We start from the raw sequence: 25,710 nt of genomic DNA, 5'->3' as shown, positions 1-25,710 counted from the left end.
AATGTGCGTGAGTTTAAAGAGCTGGGATACTGACAGAATATTACCAGACCTGGAGTGATTGCAACTGGGTCTGACAAAGGCATAACTGATATTTCTGGGCACATTCATTCTCACCTCAACTATTCCCTACCTTACTTTGTACAGATATGTAATGTCTAAAGGACCAGTGTCTGAGTAAATGAGACTCACCAAACTTTTTCCTGGTGAATCAATGGAAACCCTGAGTCAGATAGGTTCTCTCCAGTTTGTGCTCTGAGTCCTCGGGCTGGTTCACTTGCTGCTGTTCCCTCGTCATCAGTCGTAGTTCACTTCCAGTTGTGGGTTTTTCTTCCAATAAAACTCTCACCGCAGGTCTAACTTTAACGTGAAAGATAATAAAGCATGTCAACAATACAAAGGAGAACAAAATATTTCTGCTCACTGAAATCTAAACATTGAAGACAAATATAATGATCTCAGTGAACAAATCTGTAATTGTCCCTGACAAGTCACAAGACTTGATTTGGGATAGGAAGGACTCATCGTTCAGTCATGGTAAGATATGAGATGGAGGAACAGAATTAGGTGATTTGATCCATCGAGTTTGCTCCAGCACTCAACCATGGCTGAGATTTATTCCAACACCATATTCCTGCCTTCCTCCTGTAACCCTGAAGCTACCTAGCAATCATGAATATATTAATCTTTGCCCTAAATATACACAAATGACAGCCTCAACCACACTCAGTGGCAACAAATTCCACGCATCAGCCATCTTTTGGCTGAAGAAATTTTTCTCATCTCAGTTTCTTTATTCTGAGACTGTGCTGTCAAATCAGACTCTCTGTGTAATGGAAACGTCCTCTCCATGTCCACTGTATCCAGGCTTTTCAGCATTCAGTCAGTTTACTTAACCACACACCTGCTTTCACCACCCTGTTAAATGCTCCTCATTCATAAAGCCGATCATTTCTGAGATTACTCATGTGAACCTTGTTAGCAACAACCACACTGAACACATTTTCACGTATAACAGACAATCAGGAAATGTAAACCATTCCAGAGTGAACGTAATAAAAAGAAACTGGAATCACCAGAATCGCCCAACAGGAGAGGAACTGCTGTGGGCAGAGCATCAAATTTAACGATTCAGGTTCACAATCTTCTGTCAGAATGCATTCACAATTTTCCATTTTTAGTGCAGACCGCCAGCAACGTGAGTTCCTGTTTGATTTCCACTGCCTGACAGACAGGTGACAGTGAGGAGGAATTTCCATACACAGTTTGAACACTGAACCACCAGGTCTATTTCTACTGGTGTAAACACAGAACAGCCCATTTGATCACAGCCTCTCCTTGTGAGGGATGTAATACAAACTCATTCTCTCCTCAGATTAACAGCCATTTCTTCCAAAGGAACTCCAGATATGAACATTTGATCCCAGACCAGAAATATTCGCTCAACACCTCATAAACCTGGGTCCATTTTACTTGGATCTAAAACTGTGATATCCCAGGACCCAACCTCACAGAGCCACACAGCTGGACGTGCCACTTACCCACACCGAGAGTCTCACACATCGTCCCCACATCTCACACTGGGTGGTGCAGTCAGGGATTCCCCCACAACCAATGTCCAGCTGCTCGAAATTTCTGCTTCATTTCAGAAGGATGACTACCCAGCCCCATCTGTAGAAGCAGTGACCAATGTCAAAGCCAAAACACCAATAGTTCCATATCCCTGGAATGCCGATCACAGGATTATATCCCAAGCACCAACTCTCCCAGTACTCTTTGCTACCAGTAAAATGCTGCAGTGTGTCAGCCAGTCACAGTTCAATAACTAGCACCTCCACACCAATGTACAACAGAACTGGAACCTGATGACCCTTTGGCATTCCAGCTCACAAAAACTGATTCCAGAAATAACTCAGCGAGGCCAAAGCTGTAAAAGAACACATTGCAATGAAGACAAGTGTTAGAAGAAAGATTGCTGATATATATTATTGAAGAGGTGTAATGCAGGGTGGACCAAGGTTGACCCAGATGGTTGATATACATCACTAAAGCTGGGGGGGAGAGAGACTGGACAGAGGTTGAACAAGATGGGCAGGGAATGAGCAAATGGAACCAGGTGGAGAAGAGTTCAAGGAGGATCAGTGATGGTTCTCCAGCAATACATAGATACAGAATTAATAGTACACACTACCGTATAAAAGATCTTAAAATGACAAAGTTAGAACAAACAATAAGAACTTTGGCATTTACAATTTGACCCTCACCAAATTTTTATCAGCACACCATAGAAAGTTTCCCATCTGGGCACTTCTACCCCTTGCATGGTAACTACTCTGCCCGTGACTGTAAGGAACTGCAGAGACCTTTGGATACAGATCAGCACATCACAGAAACCATTCTCCCCCCTAGACTTCCCAGTCCCTCGGTAAGCAGGCAGTGAAATCAAACATCCCCTCAACCTGGGACGTCCTCCCTCACCCACCCCAGTCAGGGAGAAGACACAACAGCCATAATGCTCAAGGACTGATGCGAGGAGCCTCAGGAAGCGAGGCGAGTTGGGGGAAGTTAACGGGACTCAGTGGCCAACATCAGATTCCCCAACACAATATGGAGGAAGCATCACCACACATCCTGGGATTATCGAAACATACCACGTGATCGTGCGTCGCAAAGCGGAGGGCGGGGCAAATCTGCTGGAAGCAGCCTCACGTGACCTGTTGGCGGGACTGCTATTTCAATTCTGCGGAAATAGACAGCCTGGATCCTGGTTTGAATCGTTCAATGCAGATTAAGTGAAGTCTACACATTTTTGACGAGCCCAGATAACTGGGTACTAAATGAGTAATCGGCCCTCAGTTCCGGGCTCACGGCCAACATCGGATCTTCCCGCTCAGGATCTATACTCACCAATGGGAAAGTGATATCTTCGGCCCGCAAACAGTGATCCCGACGCCCGGGTCCCCAAGCGAGGAAGCGAGGACACTTTCCCGCACTCACAGACGATCCGCTTCAGCACTGGAGGAGAAAGGTAAACACCGCTCACTCGGAGACTGTGAGCATGCGCGAAGTGATTGTTGCATCATCCGAGGGTGGGGCCTCGGAAACAGACGCGCAGATGCTGCCCATCTGCGGTTAAATGGGAGGGGCGAACGGGGTCACGTGACGTGTGTGTGTGTGTGTGTGTGTGTGTGTGTGTGTGTCTCCCTCTCTCTCTCTCTCTCTCTCTCTCTCTGTCTCTCTAACTCTCTCTCTCTCTTCCCCACCCCCCAACCCAGGCAGAGCATTCCAGCTACCCACCACTCTGTGGAAATAAACAAACTTGCCCCTCACATCTCCTCTCTCCTTGAATGTATTAGACATTTCAACCCCCTGGAAAATTATATCATCTGTGCACTCTATCTATTCCTCTCGTAATCTTATAAACGTTCATCCAGTCTCACCCCAGCCTGCGCCGCTCTGTACAAAACAAGATAAGTTTGTCCAACCACTCGTTATAGCTCATGCCCTCCAATCCAGGCAGTATCCTGGTAAACCTCCTCTGCGCCCTCTCCAAAGCCCCGACATCCTTCCGAGAGTGGGGGCGACCAGAACTGTATGAAACACTCCAGATGTGGTCTAACTAGTTTTATAAAGCTGTGTTACAAACTGTAACGTTTTAGAAACGAACCAGCAGCAATAGAGATCACACTAGAGTCTGGTTTTGATGTTAAAATCGTTATCTTTATTAACACCTACTTATTACATAGTAACTTAACCGTATAAAGGAAAGTTAACAGTGTTATGTGTATATATGTGTAAATATAACTCTCAAACTATCGAGCCTGAGGGAACAAAGCTTAGAGTCTTGAGACGGTAAAGTAGGAAAGTTCAGTAATCCACGGAATAAATGATGGGAGAGAGATATTTGTAATCCAGGGTGAAACGTAGAGAAAAGGCCGTTACACCAAAATAACCGTCGTCGAAGTTCTTATCCGTTGAATCCGTCCACATAAAAGTTATCAGCGAAAGTGACCTGTCACAGGAATACGGTTTTCCAGGGATTACCACACAACATACCCAGGCAAGGGTTAACACAAGCGGTCCCCCAAGATATTCCAAAATCCACTCCTGTGGATATTATGAAGTGATAGCCACACGCATTCGTTGTGGTTCCGTGTACCGATGATCAACCCACTCCTGCGGGCATAGGAGAGTTCCAAGCCTCAGCTGCGACAAACTGAAACTATCAGCTTTTCCAGTCTCTCTCTCTCTGGACTGGCCGACTGCCTGTCTGCAGATCGCTCTCTCTCTCTTATGGTTAAATCCACAGTCAGCGCCGTCAGCCTGTGACTGACGTCATAGTCCCGCCTCCTCACTCCGGCGCTCTTAAAGACACAGTCACAGTCCGACCGCAGGCTCGCAACAGCCGCAACACAACTTCCCGACTTTTCAACTCAGTGCTTCAACTAATAAAGACAACCACGCCATTTGCCTTCATAACCACCCGATCAATCTGTGCAGTCTCTTTCAGGGAGCATTGAAATTGGAGTCTAAGATCCCTCTGATCATCAACACTGTTCAGGGTTTTGCATTTAACAGTGTACTGTCTCATACATTCGACCGACCGAGCTGCCAAGATGATCATCACTAATCAAATCTCACTGAGATTTCTCAGGTCCTGTTGAATTTATTGCCAAGTGCACAAGTACGGGAAGGTACAGGTACAGAGAAACACTGACTTGTGGCAGCATCACAGGCAAGTACATCCAGATAACACACGGAACACAAATTATACGATTCTCTGTCAGTCACAATCTATAAATACGTTTTATGTCATTAACAATATATAAAATACATTGTGTCAGGATCAATATTAAAATGTGAATTTTGTGTCAATAACAAACTTGGAAATGTTGAATTTGGTCCCTGTTTCCATTCCTCCTGTAGTCCACAGCCAGCTCCTTTGTTTTTGTCACCATGAGGGAGAGGTTGTGTTCTTCACACCACTGTGTTGGGGTGATGACTTCTTCTCTGTAGGCTGCCTTGTTATTATTTGAGATTAGGCCAATCAGTGTAGTGTCGTCAGCAAATGTAATTAGCAGATTGGAGCTGTGGGTGGCGACACAAGTCATGGGAATACAGGGAGTAAAAGAGGGGGCCAAGGAGACAGCCCTGTGGGGTATGTGTCCTGAGGGTCAGAGAGACAGGGGTGAGGGAGCCCACTCTTACCACCTGCCGGCGATCTGACAGGAAGTCCAGGATCCAGCTACACAAGGCAGGGTGAGGGCCGAGGTCTCTGAGCTTCTTGTCGATACTTCACGCCTTCGTATGGCTACTGCTCTGCCCATGACTGCAAGGAACTGCAGAGAACTTTGGAGAGCAGAGAACATCAGAGAAACAAGCCTCCCCTCCATGGACTCTTCCTGCACTTCCCCTGCATCGGAAAAGCAGGCCATGCACTCAAAGATCCTCACAACCTGGACATTCTTGCTGCATTCCTCCCCATTTTAATTGTGTGGAAATATTAGACAGACTGAGCTTCTGCTTTGGAACCTCAGAAGGAAACTTAACTGAACTGTTGTCATTTCTGAGGAATGCAGATAAATAGAAAAGGCTTCAATCTCACATTACCATCTGCGGTAACTGGGATCAGGTGACCGGTGGTGCTTCTCCCATATCAATATCAGAATCAGGTTTAATAGCACCGGCAAATGTCATGACATTCGTTGTCTCTGCGGCAGCAGTAGGACCTGATTCATAACAATAGATTTTAATAACGATGAATTACAATAATGTACATATTAAATAGGTAAATTACGTAAGTGGTGCAAAACAAAAATAAAAATAATGTAATAAACTCTTTTAATTGTGTGGAAGTTCTGGAGCAATTCTTAACTAAACTGTACACATTTATGAGAAGCTCAGAAACATAGAAAAGGCTGAATTCTCAAATGAATGGCTCTGTGTTAAATGTTTAACCATCACAGTGACTGAAGGCAGCTGCAGGTTCATGAGGGACTGTTACTGTCAGATTCTGCAGTTCTTGCGGCTGCTCATCGCACCCAAGACTGAACCCTGGTCACTGAGCATTCGAGGAGTCTGTTCTGCTGATGTTAGCCTTAAACTGGACTGGTGTTTAATATTGTGGATCTGTGAAAGATAAATCAGTTCTGTATCAAATCCCGTGTCTCAGGTACTTACTGTCTCTACCACACTCACAATATACACTAGAGAGTCCTCTCGGCCCATCTGGTCCCTGCCCATGTTTCTGTTCCATATCAGTATATCAAAATCTATCCCTGCCATTCCCCTCTCACTCTCCCTGTGATGACAGGGTGCAACTAGTCACCACTCCGTGGGATAGGAGATTTCCCTTGAATTTCAGAGAATCATAGAAATCTACAGCACATTACAGACACTTTGGCTCAAAATGATGTGACAACCATGTAACTTACTCTAGAACCTGCCTAGAATTACCCTACCACATAGCCCCCTATTTTCTTAATCTCCATGTACCTATATAAGAGTCTCTTAAAAGACCCTATTGTGTCCGCCTCTATCACCGTCGCAGGCAGTACATTCCACACACACACCACACTTTGTTTAAAAAATGTAGCTCTGACATCTCCTCTGTACCTACTGCCAAGCACCTTAAGCCTATGTCCCCTTGTGTTAGCCGTTTCAGCCCTGGGAAGAAGCCTCTGGCTATCGACACGGCCAAGGCCTCCCATCATCCTATACACCTGCATGAATTTCCTGCATGCTTCTGTCCAGGCTGAATAACGCGATGAGCTCTCTGTGGTTTTAACGTTCTTCGGGGCTCTGGACTAAGGTGGTTAAGCTCCTTCTTCCCTGATCTTTTCAATGTTTTGTGTCATTTTCACTCATTTCAAAGGTCTGTGCCTCAGACAGCTGGGTTGGTTGAATGAGCCTCTAAAGTCTGACAGCAGATGAGCGAGTGAATCTTCGATGGTGTAGAGTCAGAAACCAAAAAGTTAACAGCCTGAGTCAGGCCTTTGGGGCTCCAGGAAGAGATGGGAATTAAGAGTTTACAAGGACAAGGAGGAAGAGGAATCCAACCAGCAGAATATGGCTACAAATGAAAGATCAGAAACACTTTAAAACTGTTTGATTGAAAAAAAAGGTGGTTAATTTCAGCAAAGTACTGGAGGAAATCAACAGATCAGGCAGCAAATGTGGAGAGGAATAAATAGACAACGTTTAGGCCGAGCCCCTTCAGCATGCCCAGACTGTGTACTACTCTGCTTAGTTGCTGCCTGAACTGCAGAGTTCCTCCAGCATTTTGTGTGTATTTGTTTACATTTCCAGCAACAGTAGAAACTCTTGTGTTGTATATCTGCATTTGTAACAAGGTTCTACTTTGGCATTAGACACGCGGAAAGCTTGTTTATATTAAGTGTATTGCTTATGGGAGCTGCTTTCTGCATTAAAAGAGCTGCCGAGCTTCCTACACAAAAAAACTACTGAGGTATGGACATGGAACCGGTGCTTGCAGATACTTTTAATGGCTCCGTGATTACCCAGAAAGCTCTGCGAGAATTTTCGCTGTCGCTGAAGCACCGATTGAATGCACCGGCTGTTCCCGAATATCGCGCATGCGCGCAGTACACAAAGGCCTTGAGAAATCGGCACCAGGTAAGAGATATTCGCCGGCTGCGGGTAGGGGTTTTCAACACCGAATTCGGGACAATTGCTGTGAGCTCCGGACACCGTGAACCGTAATCCCGGGACAGTCCTGTTCTCTTCCCTCTCTCTCAGCACCACGATCCGTACACGGGCCCCGGGGAGCTTCCGGCTGATGAGGGAATGGGATCCGATGGATCTCTCAGACAGAGCTGAGCTCCAGCTGTCTAAATGCAAGGATTAGGAACTCGGAGAAAGGGAACAAAATCTTTTTCATCAGCAGGTGAGAAAACCACCTCTATTCTGCCTTCAATCACAAACGAGAAAACCTGCAGATATTGAAAATCCAAGCAACACACACAAATTGCTGGAGGAATTCAGCATTAGTACTCTTTTCCATAAATGCTGCCTGGCCTGCTGAGTTCCTCCAGCATTTTGTGTGTGTTGCTTGTTCTACCTCCTCTTGTTCTGGACCTTTGTACCCGTGGGAACATGTTTTGACCCATTCCCTCTGGGTACATAATGATATCAAACACCTTTGTCCTGGGCAACAAGTAGCTTTCACATCACAAATGTGCCAGACTCCAATGAGACAGACTACTGCCCTTTCCTTCATATTCATTGGCCGCCAGTCCCCTGGGGGAGGGTTCAGGGGAAATATTTATGTACAAGACAGAAACTGGTGTTACCTGTGTGTATTGAGGCAATGCAAAAGTTGCTGGAGAATTTGCAAGTGGGAGGAAGTGGAGTAATATTTGGAAATCTGACTTTTTAAAGCATCATTTAGCGAGCAAATCAGATATGGACGGTGTGCAAAAGGTCTGGCGAGAACATCCTTCATAACCCTCTACAGGCCTGCTATATAGGTTGTGTGAGAGTGCAGATGAACACGATCAAACCCAGAGGAGATCAAAGTTCTCATTTGCTAGCTGTTAAAATAAATACCTCTCTATTTAAAGTTCAGTGTGCACATGTTGTTGTCAATGGGTAAAAACTGCACAGGCAAGATTTTTTGGCACACCGGTCATTACAAATTAGATGGGACATTGGTGGGAAGGTGGGGAGACGTCCAGTGTCCTTGACACCCTCACCTACAAGATGTGCATCCAGCTGCAGCTTGTAACCCCACACGTTAGGGAGTTGGAGCTGGAAATGGTTGAATTCCAGATCATCCAGGAGTTGGTGAGGGTGATAGATATGACATGAAGAGAGGTGAATTCTCACCCACAGGAATCTGGGTGAGAGTCAGGAAGGGGAATGAGGTTAATTAGCTGTTGCAGAGTACTCTTGTTGCCATCCCACACAACAACACTTTAGAAACTGTTGGGGGGGGGGGGATAACCTGGCAGGGGAGTGTCAAAGAGCTGATAGGGGATATGTTAGCAGAGATCAAATATCCTAGTGGTAAGGCTTGCTAGTGCTAGTGTGTGGTGGGGGAGGGGTGGTGGTGGTTAAACTAAATTTGCAGAGGGGATTGGAGTCAGAATGCCAGAACAGATAGTGGAGAGGGTGAATTGAAATGACATGCATCTTTAATTAACATGAGGAGTAGAAATCTTTACATTACTTCTCTATCTAAATGTACAATGTGTAATTTCTAGTAATTTATAATAAATAGTTAGTACATAGGACAGTCATTAAAACATAGAAATACAATTGCATCAGCATGAATTAATCAGTCTGATGACCTGGTGAAAGGAACTGTCCAGGGGCCTGTTGGGCCTGGCTTTTATGCTGTGGTACCATTTCCCAGATGGTAGCAGCTGGAACAGTTTGTGGTTGAGGTGACTCAGGTCCCCAATAATCCTCCGGGCTTTTTTACGCACCTGTCTCTGTAAATGTCCTGAATAGTGGGAAGTTCACATCTACAGATGCGCTGGGCTGTCTGCACCACTCTCTGCAGAGTCCTGCGATTGAGGGAAGTACAGTTCCCAGACCAGGCAGTGATGCAGCCAGTCAGGATGCTCTCAATTGTGTCCCTGTAGAAAGTTCTTCCATACCAAACTTCATCAAGCATCTGAGGTGGAAGAGGCGCACAGCCACATGACACACAGCCAGTATGTACAGACCACATGAGTTCCTTGGTGATGTTTATGCCGAGGAACTTAAAGCTGTTCACCCTCTCAACCCCAGATCCATTGAAGTCAATAGGGGTTAGCCTGTCTCCATTCCTCCTGTTGTCCACAATCAGCTCCTTTGTTTTTGTGACATTGAGGGAGAGGGTTCTTTCTTTACACCCAGACAGATGTTGTTCAGACAAAGTCAGCAATCAAATGGTTGAGCATGGTGTGATGAATGTGCTGAGCTGTGTATATCACAATGCAGGAAACGTCATAGGAGAGCCAGATGAGCTCAGGACAGGGAATCATGATATTGTAGCCATTACTGGGACTTGGTTGCACCCAACAGTCTGAGGGATTTAGAGGAACACATTTCTAGAGAGATTGCACCCCATGCCAAGAAACAAAGGTGGATTCAGTAAGTGATTATAACTTTCCATATGTTGACTGGGACTCCCATACTTAAAAGGACTAGATGGGGTAGAGTTTGTCAAATGTGCCCCTAATTAGGGCTGGTGACAGAAATTAGTGATTATAATGCTATTAGATCTAAAGTAATTATGGAAAAAGAGAGGTCTAGTCCATGAGTTGAGATTCTAAATTGGAGAAAGGTTAATTTTGATGGTATCAGAAAGGATCTAGAGGAACAGATTTGTCGAGAGATTGCAGAATATGCCAAGAAACAAATATTGATATAGTAAGCAATTTTAACTTTCCAAATATTGACTGGGTCTCCCATACTGTCAAAGGTCTAGCTGGGGTAGAGTTTGTCAATTGTGTCCTCAATCAGCATGTAGAGTTCCCAATGTAGAAGTGTGCAATAAGCTGTTAGGAAATGATCCAGGGCTGGTGATGGAAATTAGTGTATGGAAACACTTTGTATCTAGTGATCATAATGCCATGAGATTTAAAGTAAATATGGAAAAAGAGAAGTCAGGACCACGGGTTGAGATTGTAAATTGGAGAAAGGTCAATTTTAATGGTATCAGAAAGGATCTGACAAGTGCGGTTTGTGACAGGCTGTTTTCTGGCAAAGGAGTACTTGGTAAGTGGGAATTCTTCAGAAGTGCAATCTTGAATGTGCAGAGTTTGTGTGTGCCTGCCAAATTAAAAGTTGAAAGGTCACTGGTGCAGGGGTCCCTGATTTTCAAGAGATATTGAGGCCCCGGATATTTTGTTCCTCTAAATGCCTCAGACTTTTGGGTGCAACCAAGAAACATTAATGGTTACAAATCATAATTCAATGTCCTGAGGATATCTCATTTTTTTTTAGTTGTCTTCTGTAAGTTTTAAAAATCTTTGCAATAGTTTTTGTTCTATTATTTGCCCTCTCTGGCTTTTATGTTGGCTTTGGCTTCTCATTTCAGCCATGGTTGTGTCCTCCTGCCTTTACAATGCTTCCATTTCTTTGGGATGTATCTATCACTCAGCTCCCAAATTGCTCCCAGAAACTCCAGCCATTGCTGCTCCATTGTCATTCCTGCCAGTTTCCCCTGACAATCAAATGTGCCCAGCTTCTCTGTCATAGGGACATGGAGAAGTTCCATGGAACAGGCCATTCGGCCCATTTAGACAATGCCAAAAATATTTAAACTCTAATGCAATGTCCTACACTGGGACCACAGCCCTCCATACCCCTACCATCCAGGTACCTATCCAAACTTCTCTTAAATGGTGAAATCGAGCTGGCATGAATCACTTGTGCTGGCATCTCATTCCACACTGTCACGAGCATTTCAGTGAAGAGTTTTTCCACATGTTCCCCTTGACTTTTCACCTTCCTCACTTACCCATGATCTCCGGTTGTTGTCCCACCCAACCTCAGTGGAAAAAGCCTGCTGCGTTTACCCTATCTCTACCTTCATAATTGTGTATACTTCCAACAAATCCTCAGAGCAATGTATAATTTCCTTGTTTATGTTTAGAGCGTTTTTTACGTGTAGAAGATGATGAGGGGTATTGATCATGTGGATAGCCAGAGGCTTTTTCCCAGTGCTGAAATGGCTAACGCGATGGGGCACAGTGTTAAGGTGCTTGAAAATATGTACCAATGGGATGTCAGGGGTAAGTTTTGCACACAGAGAGTAGTGGATGCATGGAATGCACGGCCAGCAGCGGTGGTAGAGGCAGATACAATAGCGTCTTTTAAGAGACTCGGATAGGTACATGGAGCTTAGAAAAATAGAGGGCTATGATTTAGGGAAATTTCAGGCAATTTCTAGAGTAGGTATGAGGATTGGCAGAACATTGTGGGCCGAAGGGCCTACAATATGTTGTAGATTTCTCATTCCTATGTTAAACAGCAAAACAACATTGGCGGTTCTCCAATCCTCTGGTACCTCCCCCTATCACCAAGGATGATTTAATTATCTCTGCTAGGGGCCCCGACAATTTCTGCACTTACCTCCTGTAGAGACCGAGGGAGCACCTTGTCATGCCCTGGAGATTTATCCACCCTAATCTGCCTCATGATAGCAAACATCTCCTCTTTTAATCTGTACAGGGTCCATGATGTTAATGCTGTTGCCCACACTTCCATAGACTCTGTGTCCATCTCCTGGGTAAATAGAGATGATCTTCCCCATCTGCATTGGTTCCAAACATGGATTACCATTCTGGCCTTCCAGAGGACCAACTTTGTCCCTTGCAATACTTATACTCTTAATCTATCTCTCGAATCACTTAGGATTATCCTTCATCTTTCCTGTGAGGGCAACCTCATGCCTTCTTTCAGCCATCCTGATTTACTTCTTCTTTGTTCTCTTGCATTTATTCTTCATAAGAACCTACCCGCTATCCCTATTATGTAACTCCATTTTGTGCTCAATACCAATGTCTCAATATCTCTTGGAAACCAAGGTTCCCTATAGTTTCTATCTTTACCTTTTATTCTGACAAGCACATACCCGCTTTGTACTTACAAAATATTGCTTTGAAGGCCTCAATTTACGAAGTACACCTTTGCCATAAAGCAGCCTGTCCCAGTCCACAGTTGCCAGATCCTAGTGTCATAATTCAGATCCATACCCTGAACACATCCACCTTTCCTACGATGCTCCTTGTATTGAAATATACAGGGCTCAGCATATTCACTGCACCATGCTCAACTTTTTCATTCCTGACTTTGTCTGAGGTCTGAACAACATCTGTTTCCACAACCCCTCCATTATCTGTTCTGTTATCCAGGCTCCTATTCCCCCTGCAATTTCAGTTTAAACACCACCCTACCCCCAACTCCCACCATACAACTCTTGTCACCCCTTTGGCTTTCATCTCCCAGATCAATAAAAAGGAGGTGCATTCCAGGTACAGGTAAATAGGAACAAATGGGGTACTTATGAAGTACAGGAAATTCACGTGAACACTTATGAAAGAAATAAAAGAAGGCATGAGGTTGCCCCCCAGCAGACAAGATTTAGGACACTCCTCAGGGATTCTGCAGACATGTTAAGAGCAAAAAGATTGCAAGGGGAAAATTAATCCTCTGGAAGATCAGAATGATAATCCATATGAGGAGACCAAGTAGATGGGGGAGATAGTTTTTTTGCATCCATATTTACACAGGAGTTGGACACAGTCTATAGAAGTGAGGCAAAGCAGCATCGACTTCATGGACCCTGTACAGATTAGAGAGGTGGAGGTGTTTGCTGTCTTAAGGCAAATTACCATGGATAAATCCCCAGGGTCTGATAAGTTGTTCCCTGGGACCCTGCGGAAGACAAGTGCAGAAATTGTCAGGGCCCAAGCACAAATATTTAAATCATCTTCAGTGTCAGGTGAGGTACCGGAGGACTGGGGGACAGCCAATGTTGTTCCACTGTTCAAGAAAGGCTCTAAAAATAAACTAAGAAATTATATGGTGGTGAGCTTGACATCAGTAGAAGGAAAGTTATTGGAACGTATGTGCAGGAACCGGATATATAAGTATTTGGATAGATGTGGACTGATTAAAGATAGACAGCATGGCTTTGTGCACGGTAGGTCATGTCTAACAAATCTTATAGAATCTCTCGAGGAAGTTATCAGGAAAGTGGATGAAGACAAGGCAGTGGATGTTGTCTGCATGGACTTTAGCAAGGCACTTGACAAAGTCTCATATGGGAGGTTGCTCAAGAAGGTTCAGTCACTCAGCATTCAAGATGAGATAGTAAATTGGATGAGACACTGTCTTTGGGAGAAGCCACACTGTGGTAGCAGTTGGTTGTCTCTCTGACTGGAAGCCTGTGACTAGTGGTGTGCAATAGGGATCAGTTGGATCTGTTGTTGTTTGTCATCTATATCAGTAATCTGGATGATAGTGTGGTTAACTGGATCAGCAAAGTTGTGGATGACACCAAGATTGGTGGTGTAGTGGACAACGAGGAAGACTATCATGGCTTGCACTGCTATCTGGACCAGCTGAGAAAATGGTTTGAGAAATGGAAAATGGAATTTAATGCAGACAAGTGTGAGTATTGCACTTTGGTATGATCTACTAAGGGAGGTCTTTCACAGTGACTGGCCGGGCACGGAGGAATGTTGTAGTAGAAAGGGACCTGTGAATACAAGTCCTTAATTCACTGAAAGTGGTATCACAGTTAGATAGGGATGGAAAGAAGGATTTCAGCCCATTGGCCTTCATGAACCAAAGTACTGACAACAATAGATGGATGTTATGTTGATTTATAGAAGACATCGGTGAGGCTGAATTTGGAGTATTGTGTGCGGTTTTGGTCACCTACCTGCAGGAAAGATGTAAAAGAGGTTGAAAGAGTTCAGAGGAAATTCACAAGGATGTTGCCAGGTCTGTAGGACTTGGGTTATAAAAAAAGATTGAACAGGTCAGGACTTTATTCCTTGGAATGTAGAAGATTGAGGGGAGATTTGATTGTGATGGAGGGGCATAGATAGGGTAAATGCAAGCTGGCTTTCTCCACTGAGATTGGGTGGGACTACAACCAGAGACCATGGGTTAAGGGTGAAAGGTGAAACATTAAGGGGAACATGAGGGGAAACTTCTTCACACAGATGGTTATCCAGGTGTGGAATGAGCAGCCAGCACAGGTGGTGCATGCGAGCATGATTTCAACATTTAAGAGGTTTGTATGGGTACCTGGATGGTAGAGGAATGGCAGTAGACAGTTTAAATTGTTCAACGCAAACTAGGTGGCCCAAAGGGTCTATGTTGTAACTTTCTATGACTGTGACAAGAACCTGAAATATTACAAAAAATCACCCTAAGTACTTTTAACAGCTGTGCAGACCAACCATTCATCTCGGCAGGAAGTTTTTATATGGCGTTAAAACTGTGGCGCTTTAAGTTAATAATACATAAAAGAAAATCCCAGCTGCACGTCTTGAAAGACTATTTGCGTGATAATGTTTCAGTTACTGTGGGGCCAGGCACTCATGCAGCTCAGTAGGAACAGGGAATAATACCAATGGAGAGAGTCAAACTGAGCCAAGGCATGAATTGGAGATGGCAGAAATGCCCCATTCTTATAGAGACAGGAAGAGCGTCAGGGAATTGATGGTCATTCCAGATACCAGCATTGTGCCCAGACAGAAGATGATTTCTCTGTCCAACTTGGGTTCAACCTCACTGTAACAGTGTGATACCAGATCAAACCGTGGCAACTCAAGTAATCTCATCTGAAATGTTGTCCTGCACCCATTGATGGAATTTGTAAATCTTTTTACAGGTTAAAAATGAGAAGGAATTTGCTCCAGGATTCTCAAACGCGGCATGCCAGTTTTGCTGCCTCTGTCTAGGTACTTAAGAAGTTGAGCAAGGGATTCAAACAACCATCCTTCTTGCTCAGACAGTGGGGAGGGATTCACTCGGTCATTTGACCAACTGGCATGCCCAACATTTGACAGAGGGGAAAGACCGTTCACCTGCTCAGACAGTGGGAATGGATTCACTCGGTCATCTCAATTGAAGGTACATCAGCAGGTTCACACTGGCCAAGGCCATTCATCTGTTCTGTGTGTGAGAAAGGATTCAGTCGGTCTTCCCACCTGTGGACACACCAGTCAGTTCACACTGGGCAAAGGCTTGTCATATGCTGAATTTCTGGGAAAGAAATTCACTCAGTCATCTGACCTAGTGGCTCACCAGTGAGTTCACACCGGGGAGTGGATGTTCAGCTGCTCAGACTCTGGGAAGGGATTCACTTGGTCATCTAACATAATGGCTCACCAGCGAGTTCACACCAGGGAGCAGCCGTTCACCTGCTCGGACTGTGGGAAGGGATTCACTTTGTCATTTAAGCTACTGACACACCAGTCAGTTCACACAGGAGAGAAGCCGTTCACCTGCTCAGTCTGTGGGAAGGGATTCACTCGGTCATACAACCTGCAGAGTCATCAGCGAGTTCACACAGGGGACAAGCCGTACACCTGCTCAGAATGTGGGAAGAGATTCACTCAGTCATTCTACCTACAGAGACACCTGCAAATTCACACTGGGGAGAAGCTGTTCACCTGCTCAGTCTGTGAGAAGAGATTCACTCACCCTTTCACCCTACAAAGACACCAGCGAGTTCACACTGGGGAGAAGCCATTTACCTGCTCAGTCTGTGAGAAGAGATTTACTCACTGTTTCACCCTACAAAGACACCAGCGAGTTCACATTGGGGAGAAGCCGTTCACCTGCTCAGTCTGTGGGAAGAGATTCACTGATTCATCCACCCTACAGAGTCACCATCGAGTTCACACTGGGGAGAAGCCGTTCACCTGCTCAGAATGTGGGAAGGGATTCACTCAGTCATCCAACCTACAGAGTCATCAGCGAGTTCACACTGGGGAGAAGCCATTTACCTGCTCAGAATGTGGGAAGGGATTCACTCAGTTACACAACCTACAGAGTCATCAGCGAGTTCACACTGGGGAGAAGCCGTTCACATGCCCAGACTGTGGGAAGGGATTCACTCGGTCATCCCAACTATTGTCACACCGGTCAGTTCACACTGGAGAGAAGCCATTCTCCTGCTCAGAATGTGGGAAGGGATTCACTCAGTCATCCCAACTACTGGCACACCAGTCAGTTCACATTGGAGAAAGGCCATTCACCTGCTCAGTCTGTGGGAAGGGATTCACTCAGTCATCCCACCTACAGAGTCATCACCGAATTCACACAGGGGAGAGGCCATTCACCTGCTCAGTCTGTGGGAAGAGATTCACTGCGTCATCCCAACTGAAGGTACATCAGCGGGTTCACACTGGGGAGAAGCCGTTCACCTGCTCAGTCTGTGGGAAGGGATTCTCTCAGTCATCCCAACTACAGACTCATCAGCGAGTTCATACTGGGGAGAGGCCATTCACCTGCTCAGTCTGTGGGAAGAGGTTCACTCAGTCATCCCAACTACAGAATCATCAGCGAGTTCACACTGGGGAGAAGCCGTTCACCTGCTCAGAATGTGGGAAACGATTCACTCAGTCATCCCAACTACTGGCACATCAGTCAGTTCACAGTGGGGAGTGGTCTTTCACCTGCTCAGAATGTGGGAAGGGATTCACTCAGTCATCCCAACTACTAGCACACCAGTCAGTTCACACTGGAGAGTGGCCACTCACCTGCTCAGACTGTGGGAAGGGATTCACTCGGTCATCCAACCTACTGGCACACCAGTCAGTTCACACAGGGGAGAGGCCATTCAGCTGCTCAGAATGTGGGAAAGGATTCACTCATTTATCCAAGCTACTGGCACACCAGTCAGTTCACACCGGGGACAGGCCATTCACGTGCTCGGTCTGTGAGAAGAGATTCACTCAGTCATCCTACCTACAGAGACATCTGCGAGTTCACACTGGGGAGAAGCCATTCAACTGCTCAGAATGTGGGAAGAGATTCACTCACTCTTCCACCCTACAGAGACATCAGCAGGTTCACACCGGGAAGAAGCCATTCACCTGCTCAGAATGTGGGAAAGGATTCACTCAGTCATCCCAACTACTGGCACACCAGTCAGTTCACAATGGGGAGTGGCCGTTGTTATGAATCCCTGGGTTTCCTTTGCTGTGGACTGTCATCTTAAGAGAGAGAGAGAGAGAGAGATATTAAGGCGAATCAGTCTGACTTATGGCTTGTTTACATCGCTCGCAGCTTGTTTAGTTTTAACCAAGGACACAGACACTCAGAGTCAGACAGAGATGAAGGAGAAAAAAATGGAAGGATCGACATAAGGGAACTGGTGGCCAAGGGTCACTGTTTAGAACTTTCCAATGCCCACAAGGGTGGGTTAATTATCGATTCAGCGAATGTTGAATGTGTGGTTGTCACCTCGTTTGATCCATAGGAGTGGATCGGATTTGGGGTATCCTGTGAAGACCACACCCTTGCCTAGGTGTGGTGTGGTAATTCACTTGAAGACGATACGCCTTGTGACAAGTCACTTTTGGAGATAATTCGTATGTCGATTTGGAACGATGACGGATAAAATCTACAGCGGCTGTTCTCCACTTTTACCACCATGAACCTGTGGAATTCGACATAATTGCCTTCTCTCGATATTTACCCTGGATTACAAATATCTCTCTCTCATCATCCATTCTGTGGATGAACAGAACTTTCATACTTTACCATCTCAAGACTCTTAAGCCTTGTTTCCCCAGAGCTCAATAGTTTGGGAGTTATATTTACACACATATATACACGTAACACTGTTAACTATTGTTATCTTGCTTAAGTTACTATATTATAAGTCAATACTAATAAAGATAGTGGTTTTCACCTTAAAACCAGACTCCAGGTGTAGTCTATTGTTGCTGGTTCATTTCTAAAGCGTTACAATTCGTAACAAAATTGGGGCCTGCATCCAGGATATGAACAAATTTGGTGGTGTATTGATTGATTAATTATCAGTTTCATTGGGGAAATCTGTTTAGATTTATTTGTGTGTGGAAAATCAGCAGCAATGGATGTTGATAGATTTCTGGAACCGCCAACATCTGAGGCATTAGAGGACGTCAGTAGCATTGAGTTGTTGAGTACTGCTAAAAGGTTCAAACTTGTTCCGGTGAAATCAACAATGAGGAGGGCACAGATGCAGAGGACAATAGCTGAGCATTATGTATCTGAGTGTGTGTTTAAACCGGAGGAGTTGGAGGTGTTTCATGAAAGTAAACCTAGTGAGCTTGAGCTCCCGTACAAGTTAGAAAAGTTAAAGATGGAGGCTGCGGAAAGGCAGAGGCAGTTTGAGGCTAGAGAAGCAGGAAAACAGAGGGAGGAAGCAGAAAGACAGAGGCTGTTTGAGCTGGAAAAGATAGAGAGATTGCTGCAAAGGGGTCTAGTGTTAGACTCTAGTGATAAGTTTGAGGCCAGTCAGGAAGTTAAATTGGTACAGTACCTCCATTTGATGAGGCAGAGGTTGATAAATACTTTCAGCATTTTGAGAGGGTTGCTCAGAGTTTAAAGTGGCTAAAAGAGGGTTGGCCTATTCTCTCACAAAGTGTAATTAAGGAGAAGGCTCAGCAACCCTATTCTGCTTTGACAGTTGATGAAGCAGCTGATTGTGACATTGTGAATGAGGCTGTGCTCAGAGCTTACGAGTTGGTCCCAGAAGCATACAGGCAAAATTTAGACATTTGAGGAAATCTGTAAACCACACTTATATATAGAATTTGCTTATGAGAAGTTTGTGTGTTTTGACCGCTGGTGCACATCTAAAAATGTAAATGATGATTTTAACAGCTTGAAAGAGTTGGTTTTAATTGAAGAATTCAAAAGGTGCATCCCTGATGACATAAAGACATACTTAGATGAAAAGGATGCTGCCACTTTGCAGGAGTCTGCTAGATTAGCAGATGAGTTTTCTTTAACTCATAAGGTTAAATTTACCCTGAGTAAAAGCTTCCAAAACAGTATCAGGGATAACCAGGGTAAACTGGAAATTAAAGCTGGGACTAGTGACAAGAGTAAGGATGAAGGGAAGCAGTTGAAGGAGAAATATTGTGGTCTTACTATTTACTTGCTACTATTGTAAGAAGGCTGGTCATATGATGCTAATTGTTCCATCCTGAAGAAGAAAAAGGAAAAGGAGGCAGCCCCAAATGCCTGTGATCAGCAAGTTGAAGCACTGATAAATCCGCAGGGTTCTGAACATTCTCTTGAGGCTCAGTTAAGGACTGAGAGGTCTGACCGAGTTGAGAGGGATTCGATCGTTTTATGTCAGATGGGTTTGTATTAGTGAAGGAAGGGTCAGCCCTGGTACCAGTGAAAATTCTTTGAGATACTGGGGCTTCTCAGTCACTTATATTAGACAGCGTTCTAAAGTTTGGTGATGAGACTGACATTGGTGAGGTAAATCTTATTAAGGGTATTGGGGGCAGCATGGTTTCTGTGCCATTGCACAGGGTAACTTTACAGTCAGGGTTGGTTTCGGGACCTGTTAAGATCGGATTATGCTCCAGTTTACCAGTGGAAGATGTTACAAACGTTTGTACTTTGCTGTTAGGGAATGACCGGGCAGATGGTAAAGTTGTTCCTGCAGTGCAGTTGACAACTAAGCCAACCAGTGATGACCCACAGTTGGATTTTAACATTTATCCTTCCTGCGCAGTAACTCGAAGTATGGCTAAAAAGTCTGCTAATGGAGACGGTTCTGTGCAGCATGATTCTGGTACCTATGACAGCCAAAATCGGGATCAGGTTATGATGACTTGTAAGGGTCTTTTCTGTCTTCATTCTTTCAACAGGATTCAGGTACTAAGTCTGATGAGAAATATTTATCCCTGTCTAGGAAGGAGTTTATAGCAGAACAGAATTGAGACCCTGAGACTGAACCTTTAAAAAAAAACAGCTGTCTCAGATGATGCGAATAAGAAAGTGCCAGTAGGGTATTATCTCAAGGATGGAGTGTTAATGAGGAAGTGGAGGCCACCTGCTATACCTGCGAGTGACGAATGGGCAATTGTTCACCAAGTTGTAGTCCCTAAAGTTTATAGGACTGAAATTTTAACTTTCCCCCACAGTATGCCCTTAGGTGGCCATTGAGAACCTAGAACAGTTCAGGCCCTATGGCCCACAATGTTGTGCCGACCCTTAAACCCTGCCTCCCATATAACCCCCCACCTTAAATTCCTCCATATACCTGTCTAGTAGTCTCTTAAACATCACTAGTGTACCTGCCTCCACCACTGACTCAGGCAGAGCATTCCACGCACCAACCACTCTCTGAGTAAAAAACCTTCCTCTAATATCCCCCTTGAACTTCCCACCCCTAACCTTAAAGCCATGTCCTCTTGTATTGAGCAGTGGTGCCCTGGGGAAGAGGCGCTGGCTGTCCACTCTATCGATTCCTCTTAATATCTTGTATATTTTGGAGTGAATAAAACTGTAAACAGGATTATGAAAGATTTTGACTGGCCTAATTTGAGGAAAGATGTTGTGACCTTTTGCAGAACCTGTCACACTTATCAATTTGTGGGTAAACCTAATCAGGTCACCCCAGTGGCCCCACTCCGGCCTATACCTGCATTTGGTGAACCCTTTTCCAAAGTTATAGTGGATTGTGTTGGCCCATTGCCAAAGACTAAAGCTGCCCATCAGTGTTTGCTAACTATTATGTGCACTGCATCCAGATTCCCAGAGGCAATAACTCTCAGAAATATTAAAGCTAAAACTGTGGCGAAGACTCTGAACAGGTTTTTTACTTTATTTGGTTTACCTAAAGAAATCCAGTCTGATCAAGGAAGTAATATTACATCTGGATTGTTTCAGCAGGTCGTTTATGAACTCGGAGCTAAAGAAATTACATCGTCTGCATACCACCCAGAATCACAAGGGGCTTTAGAAAGATTTTATTCTACCCTCTAAACAATGATTAAGACATACCGTATTGAAAATGGAAAAGAATGGGATGAAGGAATACATTTGCTTTTGTTTGCAGTAAGAGCGTCAGTACAGGAGTCACTGGGTTTTAGTCCATTTGAAATTGCATTTGGTCATAGAATGAGGGGTCCTTTGAATTTGATAAAGGAACAGTGGATTGATGGGTATGTACATGTTAACTTGTTGGACTTGTTTTGAGTTTCAAAAATAAACTACAGCAAGCCTGTAGTCTAGCAAGACAAAACTTAAAGATTTCTCAAAACAAAATGAAGTGTTGGTTTAATAAGTGGACTTGTGAAAGAAAATGTTAGGGTGGGGGATAAGGTGCTTCCCTATTTCCAATGTTGACAAATCCACTTCAGGCAAAATTCAATGGACCATATGAAATAGTCTCTCAAATTAATGAGGTAAATTATGTTATTAAAACACCCAACCAATGTAAACCAACATAGGTGGTACACATAAATATGATAAAGCCTTATTTTGACAAGCAGGCACCATCTGTGAGTGTTGTTGTCAAAACATATGAATCTGGCAACCCTGAGAATGAAACAATTGACTCGTCTGAGACTTTTCACAAGCCAAACATGGTCCCAGTTAGGGTAATGAACTTGGTTGTTCTGGAAAACATTGATAACAAGTTGGCTCATCTGCAGCCAAAGCAGCAGCAACAGCTGAAGGAATTAATTCTGAAGTCCTGATGTTCCCAAGGAAACCATGGTGGCAGTACATGACCTAGATATTGGTCAAGCCAAACTGATTAAACAATGCCCATATCACATGAACGTAGAAACGTGTAAATTGGCTGAGCAAGAAATTGAATATATGCTGAAAAATTATATTATTAGGCCTTCAACATCAAATTGGAGCTCACCCTGCGTTATTGTGCCCAAACCTGATGGTAGTGTTAAATTTTTCACTGATTATAGGAAGGTAAATGCAGTAACAAAAACAGATGCCAATCCTATCCTTCGGGTGATGATTACATCGATAAGATTGGAAAAGCTAAATTTCTTACAAAGGTTGATCTGTTGAAAGGATATTGGCATATTCCATTGACGGACAGAGGTAGAGAAATTTCTGCATTTGTGACATCTTCTGGGTGGTATGAATACAATGTTTTGCCGTTTGGAATGAAAAATGCTCCAGGAACATTCCAGAGAATGATTGATTCTGTAATTTGAGGGTTAGAACACACAGGTGCCTATATTAATGACTTAGTCATAGGGAGTGACACTTGGGAAGAGCATATCTCTGCAGTAGAAAAGCTGTTTGACAGGCTTTCCCAGGCCAACCTTACAGTTAACTTTAGCTGAGAGTGAATTTGGCCATGCCACTGTGACCTACCTTGGCTATGTAGTAGGTCAAGTCAAGTTGGCACCTGTTTAGGCAATTTCTGAAGTTCCTATTCCAACTGATAAGAAGGCTCTTAGGAGGTTTCTGGGAATGGTTGGATAATATCGTAAGTTTTGTAAGAACTTTGCTGATATTGCTCTTACTCTGACTAATCTCCTGAAGAAGGGCGAAAAGTTTGTTTGGACTGAGCCTTGTCAGGATGCATTTGATCGATTGAAAGTTATTATTTGAGATGAGGCCAATCAATGTAGTGTCTTCAGCAAATGTATTTAGCAGATTGGAGCTGTGGGTGGTGACACAAGTCATGGGTGCACAGAGAGTAAAGGAGGGGGCCAAGGAGACAACCCTGTGGGGTATGTGTACTGAGGGTCAGAGAGACAGAGGTGAGGGAGCCCACTCTTACCACCTGCCGGCGATCTGACAGGAAGTCCAGGATCCAGCTACACAAGGCAGGGTGAAGGCCGAGGTCTCTGAGCTTCTTGTCGATACTTCACACCTTCTTATGGCTACTGCTCTGCCCATGACTGCAAGGAACTGCAGAGAACTTTGGAGAGCAGAGAACATCAGAGAAACAAGCCTCCCCTCCATGGACTCTTCCTACACTTCCCCTGCGTCAGAAAAGCCGGCCATGTACTCAAAGATCCTCACAACCCGGACATTCTTGCTGCAAACCCGCTCCCCCATCAGGGAAGAGATACAAAAGCCTTAGAGCGCGTACCACCAGGCTCAAGGACGGCTTCCTGTCTGCGGTTATAAGCCAAATGAGTGATAAAATGGACTCAACCCTACAATGTAAATCAATGCATGACCCTGCACCATGTCTATCTGCACTGCACTTTCTCTGCAGCCATAATGCTTTCTTACAGTTATTGTTTTGTCGTATATCAGCTCAATGTACTGTCGTAATGTATCGATCTGTGTGGATGGTACGTCAGGCAAGATTTTCACTGTAGCTCAGTTTGTGATGATAATAAACAAATTCCCCATTTTAATTGTGTGGAAATATTAGATAGACTGAGCTTCTGCTTTGGAGCCAGAAAAGGAAACTTAACTGTTGTCATTTCTGAGGAATGCAAATAAATAGAAAAGGCTTCAATCTCTCATTGCGATCTGCAGTAACTGGGATCAGGTGACCGGTGGTGGGTCTCCCAGAACAATTATCAGAATCAGGTTTAATAGCACCGGCATTTGTCATGAAATTCATTGTCTCTGCAGCAGCAATAGAACCTCATTCTTAACAATAGATTTTAACAATTGTGATTTAAAATAAGAATATACATATTAAATAGTTCAATTATATAAGTAGTACAAAATAAAACTTTTAAAAAATGTAATAAACTAGTTTAATTGTGTGAAACTATTTGACGGACTGGGTTGTTGCTTTGGAAATTCTGGAGTGAAGCTGAAGTTAACTGTACTAAACTATAACTAAACTTATGAGAAGCTCAGATAAATACAAAAGGCTAAATTCTCCTATTAATGGGTCACACACCCATAAAAATTGGCTGCACTTCAGCAGGTAAAAACAGTGGAATGAAACATGATGAAAATATTGCAGAAAAAATCATTGTCCACCCACAACGAGAGGACGTAACAGATCTGGATCTCACTGCCTTGTCTGAACAGGCGAAAGATGAAGCTACACGGACACATAGAGCAGTGACCGGAAGATACTGCAGATCTGCGGGAAAAAGTGAACAGGAAATGGGATCAGGTGACGGGTGGAGGGTCTCCCACCTGAGCAGGTGACTTTGCTCCTCGCCCCTCACATGCGCCCGACCCATCCGCTGCATTTTCCATATTTACACCAGATACATTGTCCCTTCATATCTTTCCTGCCCCTTTCCCTCCACCTTCAGGTCACAGAGTTACAGGCTCAATTCCCATTCTGATCCAACACACAATTCAGATCCAAACAAAAATTGTGCAGGTTTCATTTAAATCAGTCCATGTTTATAAACACTAATTTCTATTCACATTCCTCCGGCCTCACTGGACAGCAACACTGAAACAGCAGGAGGTGGCCATTCAGCCCCTCTAACCATCAACAAGATGACGGCTGCTCTCCCATCTCAGCCACATGTTTCTGCCTGATCCTCATTTCCTCGATCCCTCCGGTCTCCACACATCTGCCGGCCTCTGTTTTATGTGAGGACGATCACTGAGTCTTCACTGCCCTCTGTGGTGGGGATTTACAGACATTCACCACCCTCGGAGTGGAGACATTTCCCCTCATCTCAGTCCCGGACAGTCCACCTGCTTTTTCAGAGACTGGGATCCCTGGTTCAACCGGTAATGATGTTGTGCATTTCAATGTGTTCACCTCTCAGTCCTCGATTCTCTAAATGAAAGGGTTATCGCATTTGATCTTTCTTCATATGATGACCCCACCACTCCAGGGATCAGTCTGGTGAATCTTCATTGCACTCTCTATAACAAATACTCTCTAACCTCTTTGTTAATCCTCTATGGAATTAATTTCCATCTCCTGCAGCCCTGTGTTGCCCCAACCACTCACCTCCCACCCCTGTCACTATTTCCACCTTCCCACCTCCTCCTCACCTGGACCCACCTCTCACTCCCCAGCTCTTGCCCCATCCCCACCCCTCACCTCTTTTCTCGGACTATTTCCCGTCCACTCTCAGTCCAGAGGGAGGGTCTCGGCCCGAAATGTTGACGGTCCATTTCCCTCCACAGATGCTGCCCGACCCACTGAGTTCCTCCGGCAGTTTGTTCTTTGGTCTGTATAACCCGTGTTAGTGTGGGGAGCGGGATTTTACACCATATTCCAGGTACAGTCTCAACAAAACACAAATAATTGTCACTTTTCCCGGACCATTGGCCCCGCTTGCAGGGCAACAG

At 44.5% G+C, this 25,710-nt stretch overlaps 1 protein-coding gene across 2 annotated transcripts; it reads left to right on the top strand.

The window, feature by feature from the left end:
* The first annotated feature begins 7,598 nt into the window (after positions 1 to 7,598).
* LOC140207535 (uncharacterized) lies at positions 7,599 to 18,392 on the top strand. 2 transcript variants are annotated; one of them, XM_072276072.1, is made up of 2 exons: positions 7,599 to 7,632; positions 15,362 to 18,392. In XM_072276072.1, the coding sequence occupies exon 2, from the start codon at positions 15,802 to 15,804 to the stop codon at positions 17,659 to 17,661; it is 1,860 nt and encodes a 619-aa protein (XP_072132173.1). In that variant the 5' UTR covers positions 7,599 to 7,632; positions 15,362 to 15,801; the 3' UTR covers positions 17,662 to 18,392. The 2 variants fall into 2 exon arrangements, with proteins under 2 accessions (XP_072132173.1, XP_072132174.1); XM_072276073.1 differs by lacking the exon at positions 7,599 to 7,632 and adding an exon at positions 7,847 to 7,903.
* Positions 18,393 to 25,710: the final 7,318 nt, after the last annotated feature.

Source organism: Mobula birostris, chromosome 13 (assembly GCF_030028105.1).
Source record: "Mobula birostris isolate sMobBir1 chromosome 13, sMobBir1.hap1, whole genome shotgun sequence".
Classification (NCBI taxonomy): Eukaryota; Metazoa; Chordata; class Chondrichthyes; order Myliobatiformes; family Myliobatidae; genus Mobula; species Mobula birostris.
Note: the sequence above shows the minus strand (reverse complement) of the source record. Positions and strands in the feature narration are given on the sequence as shown.

Coding starts and splice junctions, on each gene's coding strand:
- LOC140207535 (XM_072276072.1), top strand. CDS start 15,802: ATGTTCAGCTGCTCAGACTCTGGGAAGGGATTCACTTGGTCATCTAAC.